At 32.5% G+C, this 24,955-nt stretch overlaps 2 protein-coding genes across 7 annotated transcripts in view; one reads left to right on the top strand and one right to left on the bottom strand.

Moving 5' to 3' along the window:
- The window catches only part of LOC103485842 (protein CHROMATIN REMODELING 20), a 73,463-nt gene extending 67,862 nt beyond the window's left edge, over positions 1–5,601 (top strand). For all 6 annotated transcript variants that reach the window (XM_008443561.3, XM_008443563.3, XM_008443562.3 and 3 more), the window contains one exon: positions 4,915–5,601. In XM_008443561.3, the coding sequence (XP_008441783.2) occupies positions 4,915–5,296 (382 nt within the window). In that variant the 3' untranslated portion in view covers positions 5,297–5,601. The remainder of the gene's footprint in view (positions 1–4,914) is intronic.
- Positions 5,602–15,136: 9,535 nt separating this feature from the next.
- Positions 15,137–16,959, bottom strand: LOC103485843 (uncharacterized). Its single transcript, XM_008443567.3, has 2 exons — positions 16,421–16,959; positions 15,137–16,343 (listed from the first exon to the last, which is right to left on the bottom strand). Exons 1-2 carry the CDS (start codon positions 16,763–16,765, stop codon positions 15,603–15,605), a joined length of 1,086 nt encoding a protein of 361 aa, XP_008441789.1. The 5' UTR covers positions 16,766–16,959; the 3' UTR covers positions 15,137–15,602.
- Positions 16,960–24,955: the final 7,996 nt, after the last annotated feature.

Here is a 24,955-nt window from a genome sequence, read left to right as displayed (position 1 = left end):
TCTTTGATTATGATGTAGAAATAAGATCTTATAGTCAAATCCTTTAATTTATTTTCAAATCCTTAATTTATTAGAATTAGGATTAGGATTAGTTTCTTTGGTTTATTAGGATTATGATTAGTTTCTTTTATGAATTAGTATTAGGATTAGTTTCTTTTATTAATTAGGATTAGGATTGGTGTCACACCATGCCCCGCAACACGCTCTAGCCCTTGCGTTGCGGCACGCAAATGCAACTTGAGCAATCTTGGCGTGTCTAGGCGAAACATTAGAATGCTCAACTTAAAGCTTAAATCTTTCTCTTCATCTTAATGCTTAACTAGTAGGCAGCAAACTTTATAGCACAAGATAAACAAACTCTTTTATTGCTTAGCAACATGCTTTTCATTACATAATACAGGCTTCTTTGAATATAAATAACTATAAGAAAAAGGCTTCTAACGCCTAGTGCAACTTCTTCAAATTCAAACACCAAGCTTAACACCTTAGTGTCTAGCTTGTTCGCCTTACCCTTCTTAGCTTGGCTTTAACGCCTTGATACCTGAGGAAAGAAAACTTAAAACGTAAGTTAAATACTTAATAAATGAGATATTAGAAATCCTTTTTAGGACATACTATGCAATCAAATAAATTCATTTTCTATAAACAGACTCAGAACGCCTCTTTGAAAACATAAACACACACATTAGCTTTTATTTATTCCTCTCGACAAGAACATGAACCATTCCCCACACATTAATTATTGTGATTTCTCGTATCATCAGCATCCTTTGGAGAACTTTTCGGTTCATTTCCCATTGCTCAAGCCGTTAACTCAATACACTCCTTTCAACGCATTGGCCAACTTCTTACTGCCATGTGGTCCTTTCACTCCATGGTTGCCTTGACTCAAGTGTATATAATAGCTAGCTTATTGATAGGGATAAAGCTAATGGTTTACTCACATACAAGCAATTCATAAAATCATCATAACATGGAAACTTTAACTTGAAAACATGACAAAATTTTCTTTAGAAATCATGCTTTCTTGTAACATTAACGTGTATTACAATAAACAAGACTCAGAAAGAATGCTTTAAAATATTGTTCTTTCTTTTAGAAAATCACCCACAAACTAACTTTTCCTTTTTTTGAATGCCTAACTCCAGAACTTCTTCTTGCCTGATGACTTTTTTCAGTAGAACAACTCTGAAGAAATTTTGACATAATAATCCTTTCTTTTACCCTTTTCTCCTATTTATGCTAATCTTAAGTTCGATTAGTCACCCCTTAAGCTCCTTGAGCTTGTCGGCTCCTATTTGACACTTTATACATGTAGTTTTATTAGTTTTTCAGACCATGCTTAGCTTGATTCTTAACGTCATCAGCTGTTTAATCGAGATTAGGAATTTCTTTCGATTTTCCGAATTATCAATGCCTACTTGCATTACAACACCAAAACGCCTACCTCTGTGTTGTTGAGCTTCAATGCTTACTACCCTTATCGCGTCGCCTAGACTTAACACATTTGTCCTTCAAAACGCCTATCCCCAAAACGTCTTCTTCTTCAAAATCCCTTCTAATCAAAACGCGGGTCTCATAATTAGTTTGCTTTTCAATTATAAATAGAATACTCGTTTTCTTGTATTCACAACTTTTAAACATTAATAATATTCTCATATTTGGTATACATCAAATTTGGTATCAAAGAAGTCGTCTTCATCAACGGTGATTGCCACCGGTGGAAGTGGAGCTTTGTGAATTGTGTTCGTTGTCAAACAACACACATCTAACAGGGGAACCTTTAAAATTCCAAAAGGAAACCAAAAATTCATCAAAATTTTGGACGAACGGACTCTTTCTGATCAAGAAAGATGATGAAGAAAAAATATAGCAATTGGTATAGTCAAGAAAGTCAAATTTCCTTCGAAAAGCAATATTGGAATTTTGATTCAAGCGATTCAGAAGAAGAATTTCAACATAATGATTTCACACGAGTCGATTTTCTCAAAGAACCTATCATCATCCACACTTGAAATTTGATTATAGTGATTCTAGCGATTCCGATGAAGAATTCAGTTTGGAATGGAATAACAACACGACATTATCAACAGAGAGCCTGACAATCCAAGCAAACCGGTTTCTCTAGAAATTGATATATGGGAGTTGGATGATTCAGAAAATGGTTCAGAGTGTGAAAAAAATTATCATCACCAACATCGAAGAACGCCTATGAAGCATTCCAACGTGAATTTGGAGGGCGAAACATTTTTAAGGAAACAAAAATATTCAAATAAAAACATCTATCAAAAGAACTTTCAAAAGAGAGTGAATTAAATTTGGATTCTTTTGGACATAAATAAAAAAGAAACCGTCAAGAATCTCATTTAGTCACTTTAGAAGATCAACAACTCATCCAAACGGGATATGAATTTTCGAAAAAAGTGAAGTAAAAGAAGAAAAAATCAATTGAAGATGAATTGAATAAGATAGGTAGAAAGATCGAACAGGAGTTTGCGGTTGGAGAAGAAAAAACCCACGAACAAAATTATTTGAAGAAAAGAGACCAAATAGAAAATTTTGACCGAGGAAATGAAGAAGATTCTTTGGCTGACGAAGGAAATTATTGGAAGGTTTTTGACATCCCCATTCACAATCATTCACAAGATAGAAGATGGAGCAGCAGAGCGAGATGAACGACTTCGGGAAAATTCTTAAATTTTCCTTTTTGACTCAACCCGAAAGGCACATTCCCAAACCTGGTTCCATAATTATTTTCACAATTCATCCATGCATTTTCATTTTCTTAGTCTAAACCAGATGACCCAATGTACTCCAAACAAAATTTTGGTCCTCTCAACCCATGGCCCACACATTTTGTTTCAAAATCATCTCCAAACCTAGCTCGATTTGGAAGTCCATCCAACATTAATACAATCGGTCATATGGGCCATATGGAAACCTTATATCGTGATCGCAACAGCAGTAGAGGACGCAAGCGATGGCGCAAAGGATGTGAACATTAGTGACAAACGATATGAATGAATGCTATATTGTTACAATTGCAAGAAAAATAAAAAACGACGGTAGAGGCTTGCACTTGCTTTTGAAGAGGCTCGCAGGAGGTAGAGTGGTCGTTTGAACCGCAATTGGATTCTAATTGTTAATAGTGACACTAGGATTTAGATTGTGTCTAGGGTTTTGAGACCACTAAGAATTATTGTTTCGGTATGCCAACTTGGACTGGGAAGAAATATTATTTTATTTCTTCTATTTTATGAATCAAGTTCAAGGGGTTCATGGTGCATATGTAGAAGAAAGACTAACTACCGATGAGGAAACAAAATCTTATAAATATAAATGGAGGTTTTTTCAAAAATATATAAAAAAAGCAAAATATTTACAATTCCGAAAATCGAAAAAGTCTAGAGGCCCAACGTGTAAAATACCAAAAATGCTCCATCAACAATGCGCGTAATATATTTGGTAACGCGATTTGGTACACGATCGTTTAGATTTGACTATTGTTTGGTACACAATCGTTTAGATTTGTTTTTTCAATTATATTGTTTAATTAATTTGGTTACACGATCGTTTAGATTTGGCTACCCCAAATCTAAACCATATATTTTTCAAAATTTGGCTACACGATCGTTTAGATTTGGCTACACGATCGTTTAGATTTGGTTTCACGATCTTTTAAATTTGGCTAAATGATATTTTTCAAAATTTGGTATAAACGGTTTTTTTCAATATTGTTTATACACAATCTTTTTAGTTTTGGTTACCCTAATTTAAATGTCTAACCAATTTTTCCAAGATTCTTAACACCATCAAATTTGGTTACCTAATCTAAATGTAAAAAAAAAGAAAGAAAGACGATAGGATGCATGCAGTAAGTGAAAAAAAAAAGAAAAAGAAGAAAGAGGAAGAAAGACATGCACACATCTAAAAAAAGAGAGAAAAACAAGAAAGACATAGAAAGAAATAGATTTGGTTACTCAAATCTAAAAAAAAATATGGAAGAAATCGTAGCTAAAAGAGAAGACTACAGAGGAAAACGATAAAAAAAAAAAAAAAGAAAAAGATGAAAGGGCAAACCTGAAATATTTAAAAAATGACTAACTTTATGGGTTTTGTTACACGGACCGTAAATATTTCCCTAGTTTATTATATTTAAGAAAGTTTCCTATATAAATGAGGAATAGACATAATGTGCATCTAATATTAAAAAATAAGAATTCAACGTAATGATATTTACAATAATATAACAATACTAATATTAGCACTATAACGTTTATGTATGTAATATTTCGTTAGCCTTGCGTATTGTAGCCTAACTTACCACAAATTTTGTGAGATACTTGTCTAGCCGTACAATATTTTCATGTTTGAGGTAGGTGGCAACAAATCTTTAATTCATTTTTCCAAAATTCATTTTACCTTTGTCAGTTTGTCCTAATAATAACCAGATGACTCAGCTGGTTATCATCTCAAAATGACTTTACTTCTATTTAAATCAACTTTCTAATGCAACGCAGCAGGTAAGGTATTAAAGCCCAAGAATATTTTATTGGAAGTCGTCGTTAGAAAAAAAACACTTTTGAGAATGTTAGCACCCTTGGCCATTAGTAAATAAATATTACTAAGAGACTAACCAACAGTTACTACAAAAACCTATTAACATCTGAAAAAATTCTAAAATCGCGAGATTACTCTCATTCTAAGAGGAGATGGCTTCTCTGGGCTGGCTAAAAGATTTAATTCTTCTGACTTTTTCTTTCTTCCAAAATGACACAATTATCTCAATCTTTTCTTAGTTCAATGGCAATGAAAGTGTTGTACGATTATGTGATTTTCATGTTTGATTTTCTTAGGATGGAAATTTTTTCACCAAATTCCATGTGATTAGTACTTATCCCTCTTTTTATTCAGGTGGGTTGCCAATTACCACGAGCACGAAACGCTACTCCAAGAGAATGAAGAGGAGAAACTATCCAAGGAGGAGCAAGATATGGCATGGGAAGTGTACAGAAAATCATTAGAATGGGAGGAAGTGCAGAAAGTTTCACCAGGAGATTTTATATCTGAGCAAAAGTTAACCACTTCAAATAATGCCCATCCTGCACCGGAGACTATTGATCTGGCACAGTCAAGGGCCAGGAACCGATTTGTTTCCCGTAAATGCACAAATCTTTCTCATTTGCTGACACTCAGAAGTCAGGGGACAAAGGTTGGTTGTAGTACAGTATGCGGGGAATGTGCACAGGAGATAAGCTGGGAAGACCTTAACAGAGATGCCAAGTTAGGGAAGTGAACCATTTTGTCTATTTTTTGTAAGTCAAGTTCTAACACAACATAGCCATTCCTTTTTGTAACATGAAGCCCCCCACCCTCATCCTCATTTATAATTGGCATGTCTGCATCCTGCATGCCTTTTTCTTTTTCCTTTCTTTTGGCAACAATATGAAAGGGTCTCTTTTGTCTTTCTATTTTTTTTTTTTTTTTTTTTTTTTGTGGGGTTAATATTCATAATGGTAGTTGAAACTAGGTCTGTATAGATTTTGTTATTTGTGATCATTTAATATATAAGTTGAATGAAATAACAGCTAGTTCTGATTACATGCTCTCAACCTCTGATTTTTTAGGGAGCAATGCTTGGGTGTCAATGCATCTCGCCTTCCTACCCTTTTTCTTCATGTATAACTAATAAATTATGATTGGATAATTTCGTCAAATACATAAAGGTAGGTGTAGTTATTCGAAGTACTTTACATGAGTGGAGACTTGTAATTTATGTCCTATATTTTTCCCTTGCCAATTAGAAAGGAAAAAAAAAGTGTTTTCTCGTTATTTCTAAATGAGTAATCATGCCGCCAATTTTTATTCTAATACAATTTAAAGCAGTTCGAAAATTGTGATGTAGCCAGTACCATTATCAATTTTCAAATTTAATAGAGGCCAATTGACTTTGACACTATGAACTAGTTTTTAAATATCAGTCCATTTTAGAATTTGAGACTAAATGGATTCCAAACTTGAACCTTATTAAAAATGTCTCTAGTTAGAAAATTATTCTTACTCCATACAGTTTATAAATGTCAGATTAAGAGCTTTTAGTTCTAACTTTGGACCAAGTTAGCCTCTTCACTATTGTTTTCCAAAATTTTAAAATATTTAATTCTTTCTTTATTAATTTGTTTTTCTTTTTCTTTTTCTTTTTTAAAAAAATTGAGTCTGTTTTTAAATTTATTAATTTTAGTTGGTAGTAATTTAATATAAGATACATCTCTTGAGATTTTGTTTATTTTCTTTCATATTCTTAATTGATAATTGATCAGTTTTCTGTTATGTTAAAGAATTTAAATATGTATTGTATACATCATAGTTTATTAAATGGAGTATTTACAAAGATACTAGTAACTGTATGATAGTTTGGCAAATGATAAATTATGATTAGATATTTTAGTCAAATAGTTACTACACGCACTCAAATAATTTTTATTGGTTGAAGATTTGGGAACTGTTTTGGTTACTCTTGAATTTATTCTCAGATCGTCACATGCCCATTAGAAAAAGTGTTGGTTCTTTTTTACTAGTTTTAAATCAATAATCATGACCAAACATTTTATTTTCATCAAGTTTAGCGAGACTTGAATATTATCACGTTACGATACAATATGAATTTTCTCATTTTAAAAACTTAAGAGTGTTCAAATGACCTGACAACTTGCACAATTCAAATTATTCGACCTAACCCGTAATAGTTTTGAATTAATTTTAATGTTTTATTGCAAAATAATACAAACATTTAAGTGGAGAAAGAACATGTTACAAAGTTAAAATTGCCCACAAAATATCTAACACATCTAGTACGAAATATAATTAAAGTGTAGGAGTTCGAATATTTGGAAAATATTGCTAATGAAATAAATCAATTCTATAAATCTTTTTTATCGTCATCATTAGACTATCTCCTAAACACTTTTTTTTTTAATATTCTTCCCTAAGCACTCTTATCATTATCGTCGTCGTCATCATTAATTTCAAAATTATCAATTATCATATATATTTGATGTTAGTTGAGCTATTAAAATATTTTAATAGGTATGTAATTAAGGTTGAATAGTTTTTCTTAATCCTTAATTTCACCAAAAGAAAGTCTGATAGTAATTTTGTTGATTCCTTGATACTTTATTTGGAACCAAAAGATTTTGAGGAATTTCAGTTTGTAATCGATTTATTTAGTTATGGGAGGAAAGAGAATGATTTTAAAATTCAAAATAATTTCAAATCTTGATTTTTACTAACTTTCCTGGCCAAAATGAGCGGATTTTGCAATATCTCATCGGATTTAAAAATAAATTAAATAAATGACCTCGTTATGTTCTGATTTTCAATTAACACCTTCATAAATACAAACTTTTATTAGTAAATTCTTAACTTTCTTTTCCTTCCTCGATTACCATTTAAACATGAAATTTTAAATACATTCATTTCAAATATTTTTTATTCCGAACAAAATAAGTAATTTAGAATCATTTTTTGGATTTCAAATAATAAGATATAAAATAATTATTTACTTGTACTTTTTCTTTATTGATTTTTTTATTGACAAAAGTAATTCTCCGATATTTATATTTTATTTTAAAATTTTAAATTTTTTCTATATTTAAAGGTTAATTTTTATAAATATAAAAAACACCAAAATATTTATGGTCCACGTAACAAAATCAAAAAGTACATAATGTCGTTAAATTTTTTTTTTTATAAATTCTAGATTTGTGTTTAATATTACGAACGATTCGTTACTTCTTTCTCTTATTCTTTGTGATTTATTCATCTTCTTTTCCAGATTTCTTCGGCTCTTTCTTCTTCAATTTTTATTTTTATTCTACATTTCTTCGGCTCCTCCCTTCATCTTCTTTTGAGTAAATAAAATATAGATTTCTTCCAAGAATTTCTTTTTCCTATTTTTATTCAACTTCTCTTTCTTTCTTTCTTCATCTTCTCTATCCACATGTAAAAGAGAAATATTATAGTTTCTAAAAGAATATTAATATTAATTTTATTGATTTGTTGACATAAGGAAAAAAATATTTATTTACGGACCCATAATGTCGGATTTTAACTATATGGTGTCATAAAGAAATGGTCAATAATGCAACAATTTAATAAAAATAAATTTGTAAAAATAGACCAAAAAACAAGGTTTTAATATCGGTTTGAAATTGACATTATTGAGATCTATAATGTCAGTTTTAAACAACATTGTTGACCTCTTTAATGTCGATTTTAAATTGAGATCAAAACCCAACCGACATTAAAGGGCTTCAATAACACTATCAAAGATGTCGGTTGAAAACCAACATCAAAGCTCAACCGATATTAAAGCCTAATTTTATACTAGTGCGCGCTTTAAATTGGTAAAAAAACCTTTATCATTTTCAATGAGTAGGATATCATCCACATACAACACTAAGAAAGCTATTGAACTATTTTTGAACTTCTCATAAACACGAGGCTTATTAACATTTTGATCAAAACCGTGAGATTTAACCTCATCGTCCAACCTTATATTTCAAGATCGAGATGCTTGTTTCAATCTATAAATTGATCGATTGAGCTTCCAAACCTTTTGCTTTCAACCTTGTACATAGTACATGTCACACCCCCTCCCAAGCCACCTCCTCTCTTGGTCCGAGAGACGGTGTGAAGCTAACAGATACCATTCTTTACTCAACAATATCTGCTGACCGTAACCTCTAATACTCTTACTTGAATAACTCGCAAAAACAAAATAACACAACTCTAAAGAAAGAAGTATTAAAAGAATTCAACCGTAACCTATAATATAAAACAAACATAAAGATAGGTCTTATATAGTATTTTAAATACAAACTATTGCCTCCTTGATGCAAATACCCACAACCTACTCTAATTTTATTGTAAGTATATTTACAAGACTATATGTACGCACCAGCACAAAACGACAAAACTGATGGAAAAAACATCAGAAAAACATGCAGCGGAAGACTTAGGATCATGCTTTATTCTATATGCATGTAAACGATTTAGAAATTAACATGCAACTACTAAAATAGACCTAAACGAAGAATGAAGAAGGTAAACGATGAGCTTACCTTTGTAGTTCTTAACTTCTTCTTCATTCTAAAACTTCTTCTCCCTTGATGATCACGAGCAAATGACAACCACTATGTTGACCTACTAATCTCAGAACCAAGAACCGAGTTGTGGGACTCGTTTTTGTGAAGTAAATCTTTTAGAGAGAATGATGGAGGTAGGTGTATCGTTTAGATAATTTTATCAGAATCATCATGCTTTTCTCATTCTGAAATGAGAAGTTTATATAGAAAAATTACATGCAAAATGCATGCAATTTATTTCATATAAACTCAACGCCTAATTAATCCATTAACTATTAATGGAATTAGTGGCTTCTAATTCATTATAAGCTGCCACATTTCTCACTAACATTTAGTTAATAAGGAAATTAATCAAAGGGCTATTTTGTCATTTGACCAATTTCAAAGTCAAACTTTGACTTTGTTAGTCAAAAGTCAACCTTTTGACTTTTAGCTATTTTATCCGTTTTGACTAATTCTAACCTCCCTAGTATGAATCCACATTCATTTTTCTAAAATTCAAATCATATTTGAATATAAATTCCGGTCAAAGTTTTGTTTTTCAAAGTCAAAAGTCAAGATGTTGACTTTTACAACTTTGACCGTTTCAAAACTTTCCAAGCTTCTAAATATGAATCTATATTCATATTTATTTAAATCATATTTAAACACAAAGCTTAAAGTTTATATCTACCGATTTATATCTTATATATTTGTCGGTTTCTCTCTCTTTTCCTAATTCGAACAATTCGAGTTACTTTAACATAATGTTCTTAGTTGAATTCATATGAGCTAGTAGGGAAACCTAATGGACCTATAGATCATGGGCTCCAACGATTCGAGATTAACTGGCTAAACTCTTTTAGACCAAGCTTAATCAACATTCGTTAATTAAAGAGTCATTCTACTAAAGACTCTTAGTTGCATTCCCCTCGCTATTGATATATTTCTGTCCACCTGATATAACCATGATGAGTAAGTTGATCCTTCACAGGTTGTTCGTAATCTTGGTTGGGTCAAAATACCGTTTTACCTCCGAGATTACATCTTGCTCCTTAAGACCTACTGATCCACTATTGAACAATTGGTTTAAGGTCCAACCTATAAACCTGAGTCCTTCTCGGGCCAATGAGAAGATGGGGCCCCTTGTTCAAGACATGGATTCAGTCCTTAAGGGAACAATCTATCTACTATCCCAGAAGTGGGTATGAGTGAATTCCATCTTGCACACTATGTCCCTAGCTATCCACTCGGTCTTATCCCTAAAATGGGAGGCTTATTGGGTTAGTGATGATGAGCTGCCCTCACCTATGCAGATTTAAGGATACTACCTAATGAACATAAGTTCATGGGTAGCTCAAGATTAAGATTAAGTTGCCTAGGTCATCATAATTGAAATAGTCAGTTTATAGTTTACGGTGTTATAACTAAAAGTGACTATTTTGGGGTTCCAATCTTATGCAAACCATTTACATAGGACGCTCCCACTCCCATGTCTCTACATGAACGATTCAGGATTACATCGTTTGTACTAACTACGGAGCGGGCCGCATCCATAGTGTTTTTCCAGAATAAGGCGCCCAACCTTATTCATACACTATAGACTTTTTGGGCTATTAACTCGAACTTAATCCATGTTTAATTATGTCTCTATATAAAGTTCAAATGAATTGACAAACCAATAAAATAACCTCGGGACTTTAATTTATTGGTTTTAAGATTATAGCATTCAATAATAAACTTTATTAAATCAAATAACAAAGTATGAGTTTTAGGACATAAATTCCAACAAAAACAATATACTAAAGAAAATAAAACAAGACCCTCTAGTAGTGTGACAACAGCGTATCAGGCTCCGGGAACACAATCTCTACCCGAAAAGTGGGAAAACAATTTAGAAAGGGAGAGCTAAAAAGCTCAGCAAGTGAATAGGTTTTAAAACAAACGTTTTACAAAACATGTAAGTCATATGTTCAGTAAATATCTCAATAATTTAATTCAACAAACATTTTAAAACAGTTCCTAAAACACTATAATTTTTTCCTCGTCTATAACCCAAGAATCGAATCCTCACGAGATCGCAAAGCGAAATGAATATCAAATCCAAACCCCAACTACGATAATAGAGTAAGATCAATACTATTGGACCAACCTCAGAGATAGCTAGGCATTCCCCAACTCAACCTCAGAGATAGGCATCCCCACCTTAAATCCTCAAAGATGGATGATCCTACCTCCAAATTCCTGCGCGCATAATGTCCTACCACGTAGGGCTATAGAGATAACGTGGTATAGACTAAAACATGCTTTAAATCTCAAATTTTTATAAAACAATAGCACAACATATTTAAGAAATCTCTTGTACTTAGCAAACCTCAAAACCATAAATCATGCTTATCAAACACATTTATAAACTCAAATGCTCATAATCAATTCTATTTCCTCCTGCTAGCCAAATATATACTTCAGCGAATACATGTTTATCAAATAGTTTAAATACCTCACATGCATTAGAAATAACTCGTAAATTAGATTAAACTCAAGCATGGTAAGACTTTTGGCTAGCAAATACATACAAAAGTCTTTATTTGAAATCCATTTTGTTACTCACGATACAAGCTAACTCTTTGGCCTATAAATTTGCTCAATTTTTTTATCTTGAAATAATGATAGAATTTTGCTAAAATTTTGTAAAAATATAAAAAATATCCAAAAAAAAAAATTCATTTTGGTACGCTGGCGCATTGTAGCCAAGGGCCAGCCATGCCAAGAACCTAAGAAAGTGGTTGCTGATCTGCCTTGGAGGTTCTTCCATTTTTTTAATCTTTTGAAATTTTTGTTGTGTTTTTTCGTTGTTTTTTTTTTTTTTTTTTTGGTTCTATCATTCATTTTGAGGAGTGTTGTTATAATTTTTCTCTTTTTCTTTTTTTTTTTCAAACTTTTCTTTTCATTCGAAAAACTCTTTTTAAAATATTTCACCAAAACTTTCTTCACTTTTTTCTGCTTCTTTTCTTTTCTTTTTCAAAAACTCTTTTCACTCCAAAATTATTTTTTCAAAACATTTTATTCTCTCTTGGTTTTTTTTTCAATTCTTTCTCAAACTTTTTAACTTCAACCTTATTTTTCCCGAACGGTTTCTCAAACTTTTTTGTCATTTTCTTCAAAAACTTTTTTTCAAGCTTTCTTACTTAAATTTTGTTTTTTTCAAAATACTTTCTCAAAAGATTCTCATCTTTTCTTTTTAAAATTATTTCCCCAAATGTTTTCTCAAAAACTCTTTTCACGTCAATTTTATTTTTTTCAAAATATTTTTTTAACATTTTTTCTTCGTTTTTTAATTTTTTCAAAAATACTTTTCAAAACGTTTTTAATTTCGTTTTTTGTTTTGACAAAATATTTTATCCAAACATTGTTTTTTCCTCAAAACCCTTTTTCACTCCAATTTTGTTTTTCCAAAATATTTTGGAGCATTTTTAAAACTTTTTCTCAAACTCTTTTTTCACTCCAATTTCTGTTTTTTAAGTATATTTTCTCAAAGATATTTTCTTCCTTTTTTTTTAAAAAAAAATGTTTTCTCAAACTCTTACTCCAAATTTGTTTTTTTTTTCTAAATCTTTTTATCATATAATTTTAAAACATGTACTTCAACTTTTTGTAAATTTTTAGCGGGCGGCAGAGAGGAAAAAACTGAAACTATTTGCATAATGTAAGAAAAAAACTTAAATATGCTATAAATTTTTTTTATAGATTTGGTTGTTTCAATTTTCTTTTTGCTATGTTTTAAAATGTATCTAAGATACTGTGTTCTTCCAAAATATTTTCTCAAAAATTTTCGTTCCATGTTTTTTCAAAAGAACGATTTTTCAAACTCTATTCACTTCAATTTTTCAGATATTTTTCGTTGTTTTTTGAAAAGTGTTTTCTCAAACTCTTCTGTGGGTCGAGGTTCAGATGTGTGCAGATGTGTTCAAATCCGAAGAGACTTGTGTATTTTGTTCTTTGAAATGAGGCTCACATGGGATGTGTGGATGCTATTCTTCGAACCACAATTCGGCAAGATCAGCTGACATTCTGTGAGGCTATGCGGCGACTGGACAAGGAGAACAAGAAGATAGAGAGGGAGAGATCATTGTACAAAATAACTAAAAAACTAAACTTTTTTTATGACACCTTCGCCTTGTTTATCATTGATGCTTTTGGCATGTGAAACTAATACCACTTATGTATATCCTCAATATTAAATATTATCTTCTCATGTGTTTCCTACGTCTCTCTTGCTCTTCCTTTACGACAACGAAACGAAAATTTAAAATCATTTAAAACTCAAAGATGCTTTTAACATTTTTTTTCTTACTTTATAAGCATAATCGAAAAGAACACGAAAAATCCTATGAAATCGAGTGGTCATTTAGTTAACATGGAGTTGTATCGACAAAGATATGTCAAAAACATTTTTTTGTGCGAAAAAAAAAAAGTGTGATTGTTGACATTAGTCTAGGCGATCTCTTATTATTTACTAAGTCATCTCTTAGTTTTTACTAGACGATCTTTTAGTAGTATTTTATAGGTGATCTCTTATTATTTACGGGACAATTCTTTAGCAAAAACTGAAAGATTGTTTATTAAAAAATGGGCGATCTTTTAATAATAGTTGGGAGATAGTTTTGCAAAGCTTGATATCAAAGGTTGTTTCTCTTTTAACAAAATAATAAATGGGATGACCTTTTAATAAAACTTGGGTGATTGTTCAGAAAATGTTAGAAGATGCATTCAAGACACGACAACACGATAAAAAATATGTATATAAATGGTTGACAAAAAGCTCAAATGAAGATTAGAAAATAAGACGGACGAGAGAAGAAGAGAGTGATCACATGGTGAGAGACATAATGAGAAGAAAGGGGAAGGACTAAGAAGAAGGGAAGTGTTTTCTTTTTAAAATTGGCATGAGCACGACACACTTTTACCACAAAAAAAGAAAGAAAAAAAACTTATCAATCCAGAAATTTAACAAAAACTCAATGGCCTCCTACAATTTTGCTATTTCCACAAATATTCCCTAAAACTAAACCTAGCCTTGAATGAAGGAGTGGGCTATTATAGTTGACTCCACCCACCCATGATCTTGGACCAAAACATATTTTATTTCAAGGAAAGTTGCAGCTGCATACCTTTGAGATAGGGAAACTGTCCTTGTTGGATGAATCTGGTTGGGTTGACGTCTTCAGTTGCACCAGAGATCATTGATTATCTATCTACTGTGTGTCTAGCAGTATAATTGATTACCTATTGTGTGTTGCCGTTGGAGGTTGGAGTGTGTTCTGGCGCGGTACTCTCAATTTGGAGTTGGGTCTTGGTTCTAGAGGAACTATTCAGCACGTGGGTTTCTTAGTAAGTTAGTAGATGTCGGCCGTCGACGGTGAAGTCGATGTTAGTTAGCGGACGCATTGGTAGAGTCCAATAAGAGAACTGTTGGAAGTGTGAAGGTATATAAATATTACAAAAGTTTGGGTCAATGGAAAAGCTCGGCTTGGAAAAGTTATACCTTTTGACGCCTAATTTTGAATAAATATTACGGAGAGGGTGAGAACACTGCATGCATGTAATTGGAGAAGCAATCTGGAGCCGCCGCAGTGAATGAAGAAGAGAAAGCATATGCGGCCATTTGATAAAGGCTTTTGTTAATTTTGTGTATTTTGGTTGAATGAAAAATGCAATAGGACTAGCGTTCTCTTTTATTTAACAATGTACGTACGTATACTACATGTACATGCCCAGTTGGATTCAATTTTTATTTTGATTTTGACAAATACTTTTTCAATAAAAAATCTAGTCCAATCAATAATTTTGAATTTTTCTTTAAATACAATCTAACTTCTCCAACCTTTTTTTAAAAAAACCAAACCAAACCAAACCATTGGATCAATTTTCATTAATTTTCGGTGTTTTTTATTTTTGCTTCACTCGTGACAAACATATTTTTTTCTTAACGATAATGAATGATGAGTTAGTTTGTCCAAATAGCATTCTTTTATACTAATTACAAATTTTGATTCATTTTTTTTACATTATTAACAACTCACATTTCATTCCATATTATTTATCTCTTCCATATTATACATTCATATTCCACGACTTGACTTGTTCCAACTTAACCGGTGGTTATAAGCCATGATCGCTCAACAAAAATGACAACATTTTGAAGAATCAACACATGACTCTTTCCATATACATCATCATCGATTTAATTAAAAAAAAAATTAAAGAATAATTAAAAAAGAAAGAAAAAATGAGAGAAAAAAGAAAAAGAATATTTGGAGCCAAGAGGAAAACCCCTAAAAAAACTCTCTCCAGACGATTCTGCCGAGACCCACTCATCCATGGCGGTCTTCCACTTCCTCGGTGCGGTTACAGCTTTCTCCGAGCGTCTCTGTCTCCTCTCTTTCTCTTCTCTCTCTGCCATTCTTTTTTCTCTTATTATACATATGATTCGTCGAATGTGATCTCCGATGTCGTCATATGCCCTTTCCCATTCCCAGATTTCTTCTTTTGGTTAGGTCCGCCGCAGGTGATTGAGAATTCGCAGCCGTATGCAGTGCCAAAGCAGGAGAACAGCCCCGATCCCTTTTTCCTCCGTTGCTTCTTCACTGATTTCTTTCTGTAACTTCTTGATGGCAATTTCTTTATTTCGTTGTCGTACATAATTGGATGTAACTCTGTTCTCCATCTTTCTATCTTTGTTTTTAGGCCTTCGATACTGTCTTTCTCCGTCCAATCCTCCAAAATCGAACTCCCAACGTCGTCCGGCGCTGGATACAACCCCTTTGCTATCGCTGCCGCTACGACTGATGGCGACGGTCCAACGTCAGAGCAGAGTGAACCATTTGCGTTTACAATCTTCTTCGTCGTTCCGAGCTCCGATCTGCTTCGCACGGAATCACGTCCACCCATTACTGAGCTCGCATTACAAACCGATCCCCCAGGTTTTCCATTGAGAGCGTCAGGATCGTACCGCGCGCTATGCGATCGCTTCATAACAATCGTGTATCCGTTCTTTTGGAAATTTTGTTTTTGTGCTTTAATCTCTCTCAAGTCCCAGTCGTAATCGACAGCCGATGAACCAAGATCGCTCTCCAACGGCATACTTCGCTTCGCGCTATCCAACAACGTCACACCAACTTTCACAGTCCCCTTCGGACGACCAGATGGGCGGCGAACCTTTAAAGAAATCAAGCATTTTAGATTCAATTCTCGAATAAGATAAAATAATTGTGTAGATATGATTTTGATAGAACCTGAAGCGTGAGGAATCTCATATTGGATTTAGGGGAGGATTGTGGGATGAGGTTGCTGACGACCTCTGTAACAGTACCAACAAGGATATCACGAAGCAAAGCAGAGGAATAGATCTCGATGGTGACGGTGGAAGTTGGATCTTCAAGCAAATCGTCGTCGACTTTAAACACAAATTTCTCATTCCATGTTGGATTTGTGAGACCGACTTGATCAACGCGGGTGGTCAGTTTCCGATCGGGATTGATCCAGGCGACGGCGAAGGTGCGCATGGTTTTGGAGACGGAAGCGAGGTCATTGGCGGAGAGTAAACTGAGCTCGAGAACTTGAAAGGGTGGACGCACCATGGTGAGGATGGTGCACAGGGGAAACAGAGGAAGGAATAGAGAAACAATGGCGGGGGAAGGTGGTGGTGGTGGTGATGGTGACGGTGGTTGAGTAGGGAGGAGGGAGTGATAGAAGATGACGGTGCTGTTGGTGGGTCCAACCTACTAGAGGAAAAGGGGGAAAAGGAGAGGCTTTTAATGAAGGGAGAGGAGAAAGTCTTGGGGCTATGAGATGGGATTTCACCGATGCGTTTATGGTTGTAATGAAACAGAAATGTAACTGAATGTTTTCCTATTTTCATGGTATTTGGTTTTTCACAATTCCATTTTTGCCCCTTCAAAAACATCATATTTTTCACAAATTTTAATTTAAAAAGGAAAAAGAAAAATAAAACCAGTATTGAGTTGAACCAAACCGATGGCTTCAAATTGAGATTTGTAAAAAATAAAAAACGGTTCTATAAATTTTTTGAGCAATTTTTGACTTATATGGTTGCATGAATTTAAATTCAATTTTTTGAATGTTATCGCAATTTAAATTGTAATTTTCATGGAGGGTTTAAGCGGATACAATGAAGTTTAATTTTATTGCTTTTGATAAAAATAAAGGTTTAATTTATACAACCTCGAAAATTAAAATTTACATTGATACAATTATAGTTTATTATAGTTTAAATTAATACAAATTCTAAATTTTAGAAATATAGGTGGATTTTTATCTTGAAATTTTCTTTACAAAAACTATAAGAAATAAATACCGTTTGGTTTACTTTTAATGAAAGTATTACATTTTTGAGACAAATGTATGCTCAAAAAATTCGAATGAAAAAACCGAGTTAAAGTAGGTCTAATTACTAAACCAAACCAAACAAAATCACCGTTAATTTCTCCCCTTCCTCTCAAACTTTGAATTTCATACCAGCAGAGGGTAATTTGGGAAGCTCAAGTTTCATACTTACATGTTCACCCTTTCATTTCCATTTGATTTTAACAGCATTTTGTGTTGTTTAACAGTTCAATGTTGAATGAACATCACTCCACCGTAGGGTTGTTGAGAATGCAGTTCCTTTCTCTCTGTAAATTTTCATATTTAGTCTTAGCTTTGGCCAACTTCTTCATTGGCTGTTTAAACCTTCTTTATGCTAATTATAACTTTTGTGAGTTTTATCTTTATTATTTCTTAGTAAACTTAAATTGTTGAACAATATACGATTATATGGAGTCCACATGTCCACAGGACGATGTGGTGTGGGTTCTGGAATGTCATTCCTCGTTCTTCATTTCATTTCTACGATGAATTTTCGGAGATCGGCTTTTCCACGTAAATTTTTTCTAATTAGTCTAGTTTTAAATAATCTTTTTTCTGGCTAACTCCAAATCTTATTTTGGTCCTTAAACTTAATATCTTTTTGTATTTTTTATCGAAAACTTTTCAAGAACATGTGTGTTTAGTCCCTGAACTTTTATAAAAAAACATATTTTTGGTATTTTTCCGTTAAAATTTCATTAATTCTTTAACCAAATGATGACGTAACTTTTATATTTGGATGACTAGATTGTCGAGTAAGATAATCACTTTAAAAAAATATAGGTTTTTAATTTTTAATTAAATGGTAGATTAATATTTTATCGGATAGCTCAAAAAGCTATCTTGCCTTCAAGATTTTAATCATCTTGGTGCATTGGCTGTGAAACTCGAGTCTGAAATAAAAGGGTTTTGCTTTAGAAAAGAAGAGGTGCTTTGAGTAGCAGTAAGTATTTTGAAAGTTAGTTCGATTTGAAGCTAGGCGACGCGATGAAGGAAGTTGCACTCAAGAGGAAGTAGGCGTTTTGATGCTATAATCCTAGAAGAGCATGCATTGGGAAAGAGTTAGGAAAATTGGAGAAAATTTCTAACCTTGATTAGATAGCTAATGACGTGTTAAGAATCAAGCTAAGTAGATGGTCTAAAAAACTAATAAGCCTATACATGTAAAGTACTAAGTAGGAGCTGACAAACTAAGAAGAGCCTAAGGAGTGACTAATTTGATTTAAGATTAGTATAAATAGGAGTGAAAGGTCTAAAGAAATGAATGTTATTTTGGAAATAATTAAGAGAAATGAATGTTACTAAAGACTAAGTCTTGGGCCTTCATGAGAAGGAAACTTAGTTTGTGAGTGATTTTCTAAAAGAAAGAACTGTGTTTTAAAGCATTCTTTTTGGTTTGTGTTGTTTGTAAATAACTTAAAGTATGATGTAATGTTCTTGATGTCAATTTGATAGCTTGTTTATTTGAAAAGAGTTTCTGAGCTAAAGTTTCTATGTGATGATTGTATGTATGCGAGTAAACCATTAGCTTTATTCATATCATAAGCTAAGCTATTATGTGCACATAATGAGCCAAGGCAACCATGGGGTGAAAGGACCATATAGTAGAAAGAAGTTGGCTAATGCGTTGAAAGGAGCATATTGAGTTAACAGCCTGAGCAAAGGGAAATGAAGTGAGAAATTCTCCAAAGGATGTTGATGATACGAGAAATCATAGTAGTCTATGCGTAGGAATGATTCATGTTCTTGGCGAAAGGAATAAGTAGAAGATAATGTGTGTGTTTATGTTTTGTAAGAAGCATTGTGAGCCTATTTATGAAAATGTATTTACTTATTAATTACGCCAAAAGGATTTCTAAAACCTCACTCACTAAGTATTTAACTTATGTTTTAAGTTTTCCTTCCCCAGGCAACAAGACATTGAGGTCGAGTTAAGAAGGGTAAGGTGAGTTACTACGCATTGAGGCGTTTAAGCTAGGCGTTCTAAGGGATTCTGAAAAAGTTGCGATAGTTGTTGGAAGCTTGGATTTTTGTTTTAAGTCTTCGTACTTAAGAAATTTGTATTGAAGAATGGAAAGCATGTCGTTAAGTTAATAAAGGAGTTTGTTATTTATCTTGCGTGGTGGATTTTGTTATCGCTTAGTAGTTCTAAGATTCAAAGTCCAATCTAAGCGTTTAGTGTAAGATTCAAAGGTTTTAAGACAACGCTTACCAACCAACTTGTCTAACTTAACTAGCAATCACAACATAGATGCATACTCGAAAGAACAAACACAAGCTAAATGCATTTGTTAACAACTTGGACCACTAGCTACAACTTTTATGCATCAGTGGAAACTTTAAACATGATAATAACCTTTTACTAGACCGACCCCCAACTTGTAACTTGAATTATACACAGATATGCTTTCCTTGAACCCTACTTACTGATCCAAGACTAGCTCTCACTATACCTTAATAATTTCTATCATACTGATTGACACAGCAATAGTAGGCGCTCAACACTAGGAAAAACACAATTCATACCGAAAAAGTGAGAAATCATTTAAAAGAATAAGTCGAAAGACTTAGTGATTGATGACGTTTATAAAGAATGCTTTCTAAAAACAGTTATGCATAAATCCTTGGCTTATAGAAATATTCCAGCAGTTGAAAATTATTTCTTAACATGATACTTGAACTTAAAACATTTAAAAGAGCATTTTATAAGTTTTTCTTTGATCATTAATCCACAGCCCATTCTTAACATGAAACCTAAGTGTCGGTAAATATCATTGTCAAAAGATGAACTTCTCTCAATATAGGAACAGTTTTCATTGTATCCTTCCTTCTCATAGGTACAATGAAGTGTATCTTCTCTGATGTACAAGCATGGACTCGCCAGCCTTCACATTAGTAGCAAAAGAAACCAATATGCACAAATAAGGCCATAGAGAGTAACATAAAACATACGGATATAAATTCATAAATACATGCTTGAAAACTTAGCTTGAACATATGCTTGCTTAAAAGCTTTCTTCAGATTTCATAGTTATAAACATGCTTTCAACATACATAATTTTGGAAATCAAGCTTAAATCCATGCTTTGCTAGAACATTCTTTTAACTCAAATATTTTGCTAAATCATGCTTTCAGCTTTCTAATACTTTAAACACATGCTTTACAAATCCCAATAGAAATCAGTAAGCTCAAACATATATTCTCAAGGAATACTTTAAAATTTTATTTAACAAAATATATTTAGAATTCACTTAAAAAATTCATTTTATCACTACTACAAAATCTACTTTACTTGACACTAGGCACTTTTACATACTTGACGCTTTTGTTAAAAAAATGTCAATTATTGACAATTTTAAAGGAAAAACGTCAAGTATAGTCTCAAAAGAGCAAAGTTTTCACAGAGTTTTTCGGATAATTTTACGTTAACCTTTACTTGACGTTTTTTTCGCGTCAAGTATAAAGAACATTTTACTTGACGTTGTATTCGTGTCAAGTATTGCAAAACTTTACTTGACGCGAAAACAACATCAAATATAGTTTAAAGAAGACAAAATTTTCACCAAAATTTTTGAATTATTTTTACTTGACGTTTTGTGTCGCGTCAAGTATAGTGGAGATTGTACTTGACGGTTTTTTAGCGTCAAGTATAGAGCGGATTTTACCTGACGTTTATTGTGCGTCAAGTATAGTTTACATTTACTTGACGTGGAAATAACGTCAAGTATAGTTAAAAAATTTATTTGATACTCTGAAAGTTAATATTTTAAAATTTTCAAATATAAAAATATAAAAATATAAAATATAAAATTATTTTTTTATTTCTCTCATTCCTTTAAATAAATTTATTAAAATAAACTTATTAAAATAAATTTACCAAAAAAACTTATTAAAAATTAATTTAGTAAAGAAAATGTATTAAAATAAATTTAGTAAAAATAAATTTATTAAAATAAATTTAGTAAAAAGAAATTTATTAAAATAATTAAATAATTTTATTGAAAACAAATTTATTAAAAAATTCCCTCCAAAAAACCTTTCATTTTCCCTCTTTCTCTCCCAAAACCCTTCAATCTCTCTATCTCCATCTCTATCTCCATCCCAAAACCCACGATGACCCAACCTTTCGCGACAACCCACGCCGACGATGACCCACGCAGCAGACTCCTACCAACGACGATTTCGACCCAAATCTGGTTCCACCCAAACGTTGTTGTTGTCCAACAGAGTAAAGATCAGGTAGTTTCTTATTCTACGAAGTTTTAGCCACCGTTTGATTTTGCTGACTCGAATGTCGATTTCACTATTAAGAACATCTATTCCACTTTTAGGTGCCAAACCCTAACTCCTTTAAAGGTATGAATCTTACCCATTTTATATAAACAAGTGTTGATTATTTTTACTTTGTAATCTTCAAATTTTCTGATGTGTTTTAAATATTTGATTTGTGTTCAATCATTTCTGTCGTTGATTTGAAGCAAAGATCAATGTTATCCATTAAGGTGCTTTTGATTTTTGGTTCTATATTGAGTAGTTTGGTCAAGTAGAGTTTGATTTTAGGTTGTAGGCGATTCATGGGTTCTATAATTTTTATTTTTATCGAATCAATATTTTTGCATTCAGTTATCCTAGAACTAAAAATTTTGTTTGCATTTCAGAATTACCATACTTGTTTTGAAAGCCAATGCTATATTCTCTAGTGCAATTCATCTTCTTAGTGCAAGCAGCAGTGATTTCATTCAGAATTACTATGTTTACCCTCTTTGGTTCTGGCAACAATTAGTGCATCCAAAGGTGAAATCAACATGTCGTTGCATTCAACACTAAACTGCAAAGCGCAACTAAGAGTTTGCAGAACAAATTCTTTGATCTCAAGCTTGTTGTCTTTGATATCTATCAACCTCCACTACTACAAAATCTACTTTACTTGACTCTAGGCAGTTTTACATACTTGACGCTTTTGTTAAAAAAACGTCAAGTATTGACAATTTTAAAGGAAAAACGTCAAGTATAATCACAAAAAAGCGGAGATTTCACAGAGTTTTTCGGATAATTTTACGCTAAACTTTACTTGACGTTTTTTTCGCGTCAAGTATAAAGGACATTTTACTTGACGTTGTATTCGTGTCAAGTATTGCGATGTCAAGTATTGCGAAACGTTACTTGACACGAAAACAACGTCAAGTATAGTTTAAAGAAGACAAAATTTTCACCAAAATTTTCGAATTATTTTTGCTTGACGTTTTGTGTCCCGTCAAGTATAGTTGAGATTGTACTTGACGGTTTTGTCGCGTCAAGTATAGTGTAGATTTTACCTGACGTTGATTCCGCGTCAAGTATAGTTGACATTTACTTGACGTGGAAATAACGTCAAGTATAGTTAAAATTTTTATTTGATACTTTGAAAATTAATATTTTAAAAATGTCAAATATAAAAATATAAAAATATTAAATATAAAAATATTTTTTATTTCTCTCATTTCATTAAATAAACTTATTAAAATAAAATTACTAAAATAAAGTTATTACAATGTTATTAAAATAATCTTATTAAAACAAACTTATTAAAATAAATTCTCCAAAAGAAACTTATTAAAAATTAATTTAGTAGAAGAAATGTATTAAACTAAATTTAATAAAAAGAAATGTATTAAAATAAATTTAGTAAAAAGAAATTTATTAAAATAATAAAAAAATTATTAAAAAATTCCCTCCAAAACAACTTTTCATTTTCCCCCTTTTCTCTCCCAAAACCCTTCAATCTCTCTATCTCCATCTCTTTATCTCCACATCTCTCAGCCCGCCGCCCGCCGCCCGAACCAGACGCCCGCCGCCCGCCGCCCATATCCCAGCCGACACGGTCCCGAACACCCACCGCCCGAACCCGTGCGAAGCTCCCGCCGTCGAAGACCACAAAGGCCGAACAAGCCGCCCGAACACCCGCCGCCCGAAACGTCTCCACCCGAAACGTCTCCGCCCGAACCCAGCCGCCCGAACGCCTGTCGCCCGAAACGTCTCTGCCCGATTCCACCCGCGCCGACGACCTGCGAAGACCCATGCCGACGTCCCGTTTTCACCCTCGTTATCTTGCAGCAACTTTTTAGTCACCAATCAGCAAGGTTTCGAGTCTTTTCGGTAAGAGTCGGTAAGGATTATTGCTAGTCGGTAAGGATTATTGCTATACTTTCTTTTTCAAATTGGATTTAAGTATTTGAATATTCATATGAGCTATTGGAATTCGTTTGTTGTTCTGTTTGAGTATATTACTAACTGTTTGCTATACTTTCTTTTTGGACTAATTCGCACTTGATTAAGATGTCTTAGATCAGTTTTTGAATCGGGAAAGTTTGTTGGGCTTAGTTCTGAATTAATTTGATTAATTAAGGTTTATGGTGGATTTTGGATAAGTATATTACTTTTGAAAATCTCATGGTGTTGATTAAGGTTGAGATTTATCATTTAGGCTTTCTAAAAGTTGGTATTTCTTCAAGTAAGTGGAATTTTGGATTGAGAATTATATGATTGTTGAGCTAAATAGTTTCCACATCCCTTCTACAATGTAAATTTTGATAAAGATATGTTTTAGTTAGGTGTAGAGCACTTTTATGATTGCATCGGACGTGACTATTTTATTGTTTGGATCATCTTGAATTTCTGATAATTGGTGGGTATTGTAAACTTTTCTAGATTTGAAATATATCAATAGTTATATAATACCAACTTAAAAGTAGACATAAATGCCTTGTTTAACGAATCTTGCATTAGAAACTTAGATTAATGGGTGGTGTTGGAAGTAATAAGGATGAATTGGTTCTTGGCTTTTGATATGTTTATTTTTTATAATTTTGTTTTTATTTTTATCTCCACTTTTGGTTTGAATTGGTTCCTTTTTGTTTATTTAATTGGAACTTATTTTCTTAAGAAAATAAACCAAACCATTACAACACTTTTTAATTTGAGCTTGATTTCGAGTAGTAGAACACTTAGGCTAGATTGGGATTTGTTTGTTGATAGGATAGTAAGTTGCATGAGTTACCTGATTTTGAATATTGTAATTTTTTTTTGTAGATCCAAGATTATCATATTATAAGTATGGATAAATCATGGATGTCAAAGAGTAGATTATCTAAAGAGTTCAAGTTGGGTGTAGAGAACTTCATCAGATTTGGATTTTCCAATACAACTAATACTTCTATACGTTGCCCTTGTTTAAAGTGTGAAAATTGTCAAAAACATAAAGCCAATGATATAAGAGATCATTTATATTTTAATGGCATTGATGAAAGTTATAAGACTTGGTTTTGGCATGGTGAAGAACTTCTTAATTCATCCTTTCATGGAGATTCCTCTAAGTGTATGTATGAGGAGAATGATGTTGGAAATATCAAAGAAATGGTTGAAA

The sequence above is a fragment of the Cucumis melo genome, chromosome 5 (assembly GCF_025177605.1).
Source record: "Cucumis melo cultivar AY chromosome 5, USDA_Cmelo_AY_1.0, whole genome shotgun sequence".
Classification (NCBI taxonomy): domain Eukaryota; kingdom Viridiplantae; phylum Streptophyta; class Magnoliopsida; order Cucurbitales; family Cucurbitaceae; genus Cucumis; species Cucumis melo.
The sequence above is the reverse complement of the archived record's forward strand: the minus strand, read 5'-3'. Positions and strand labels throughout refer to the sequence as shown.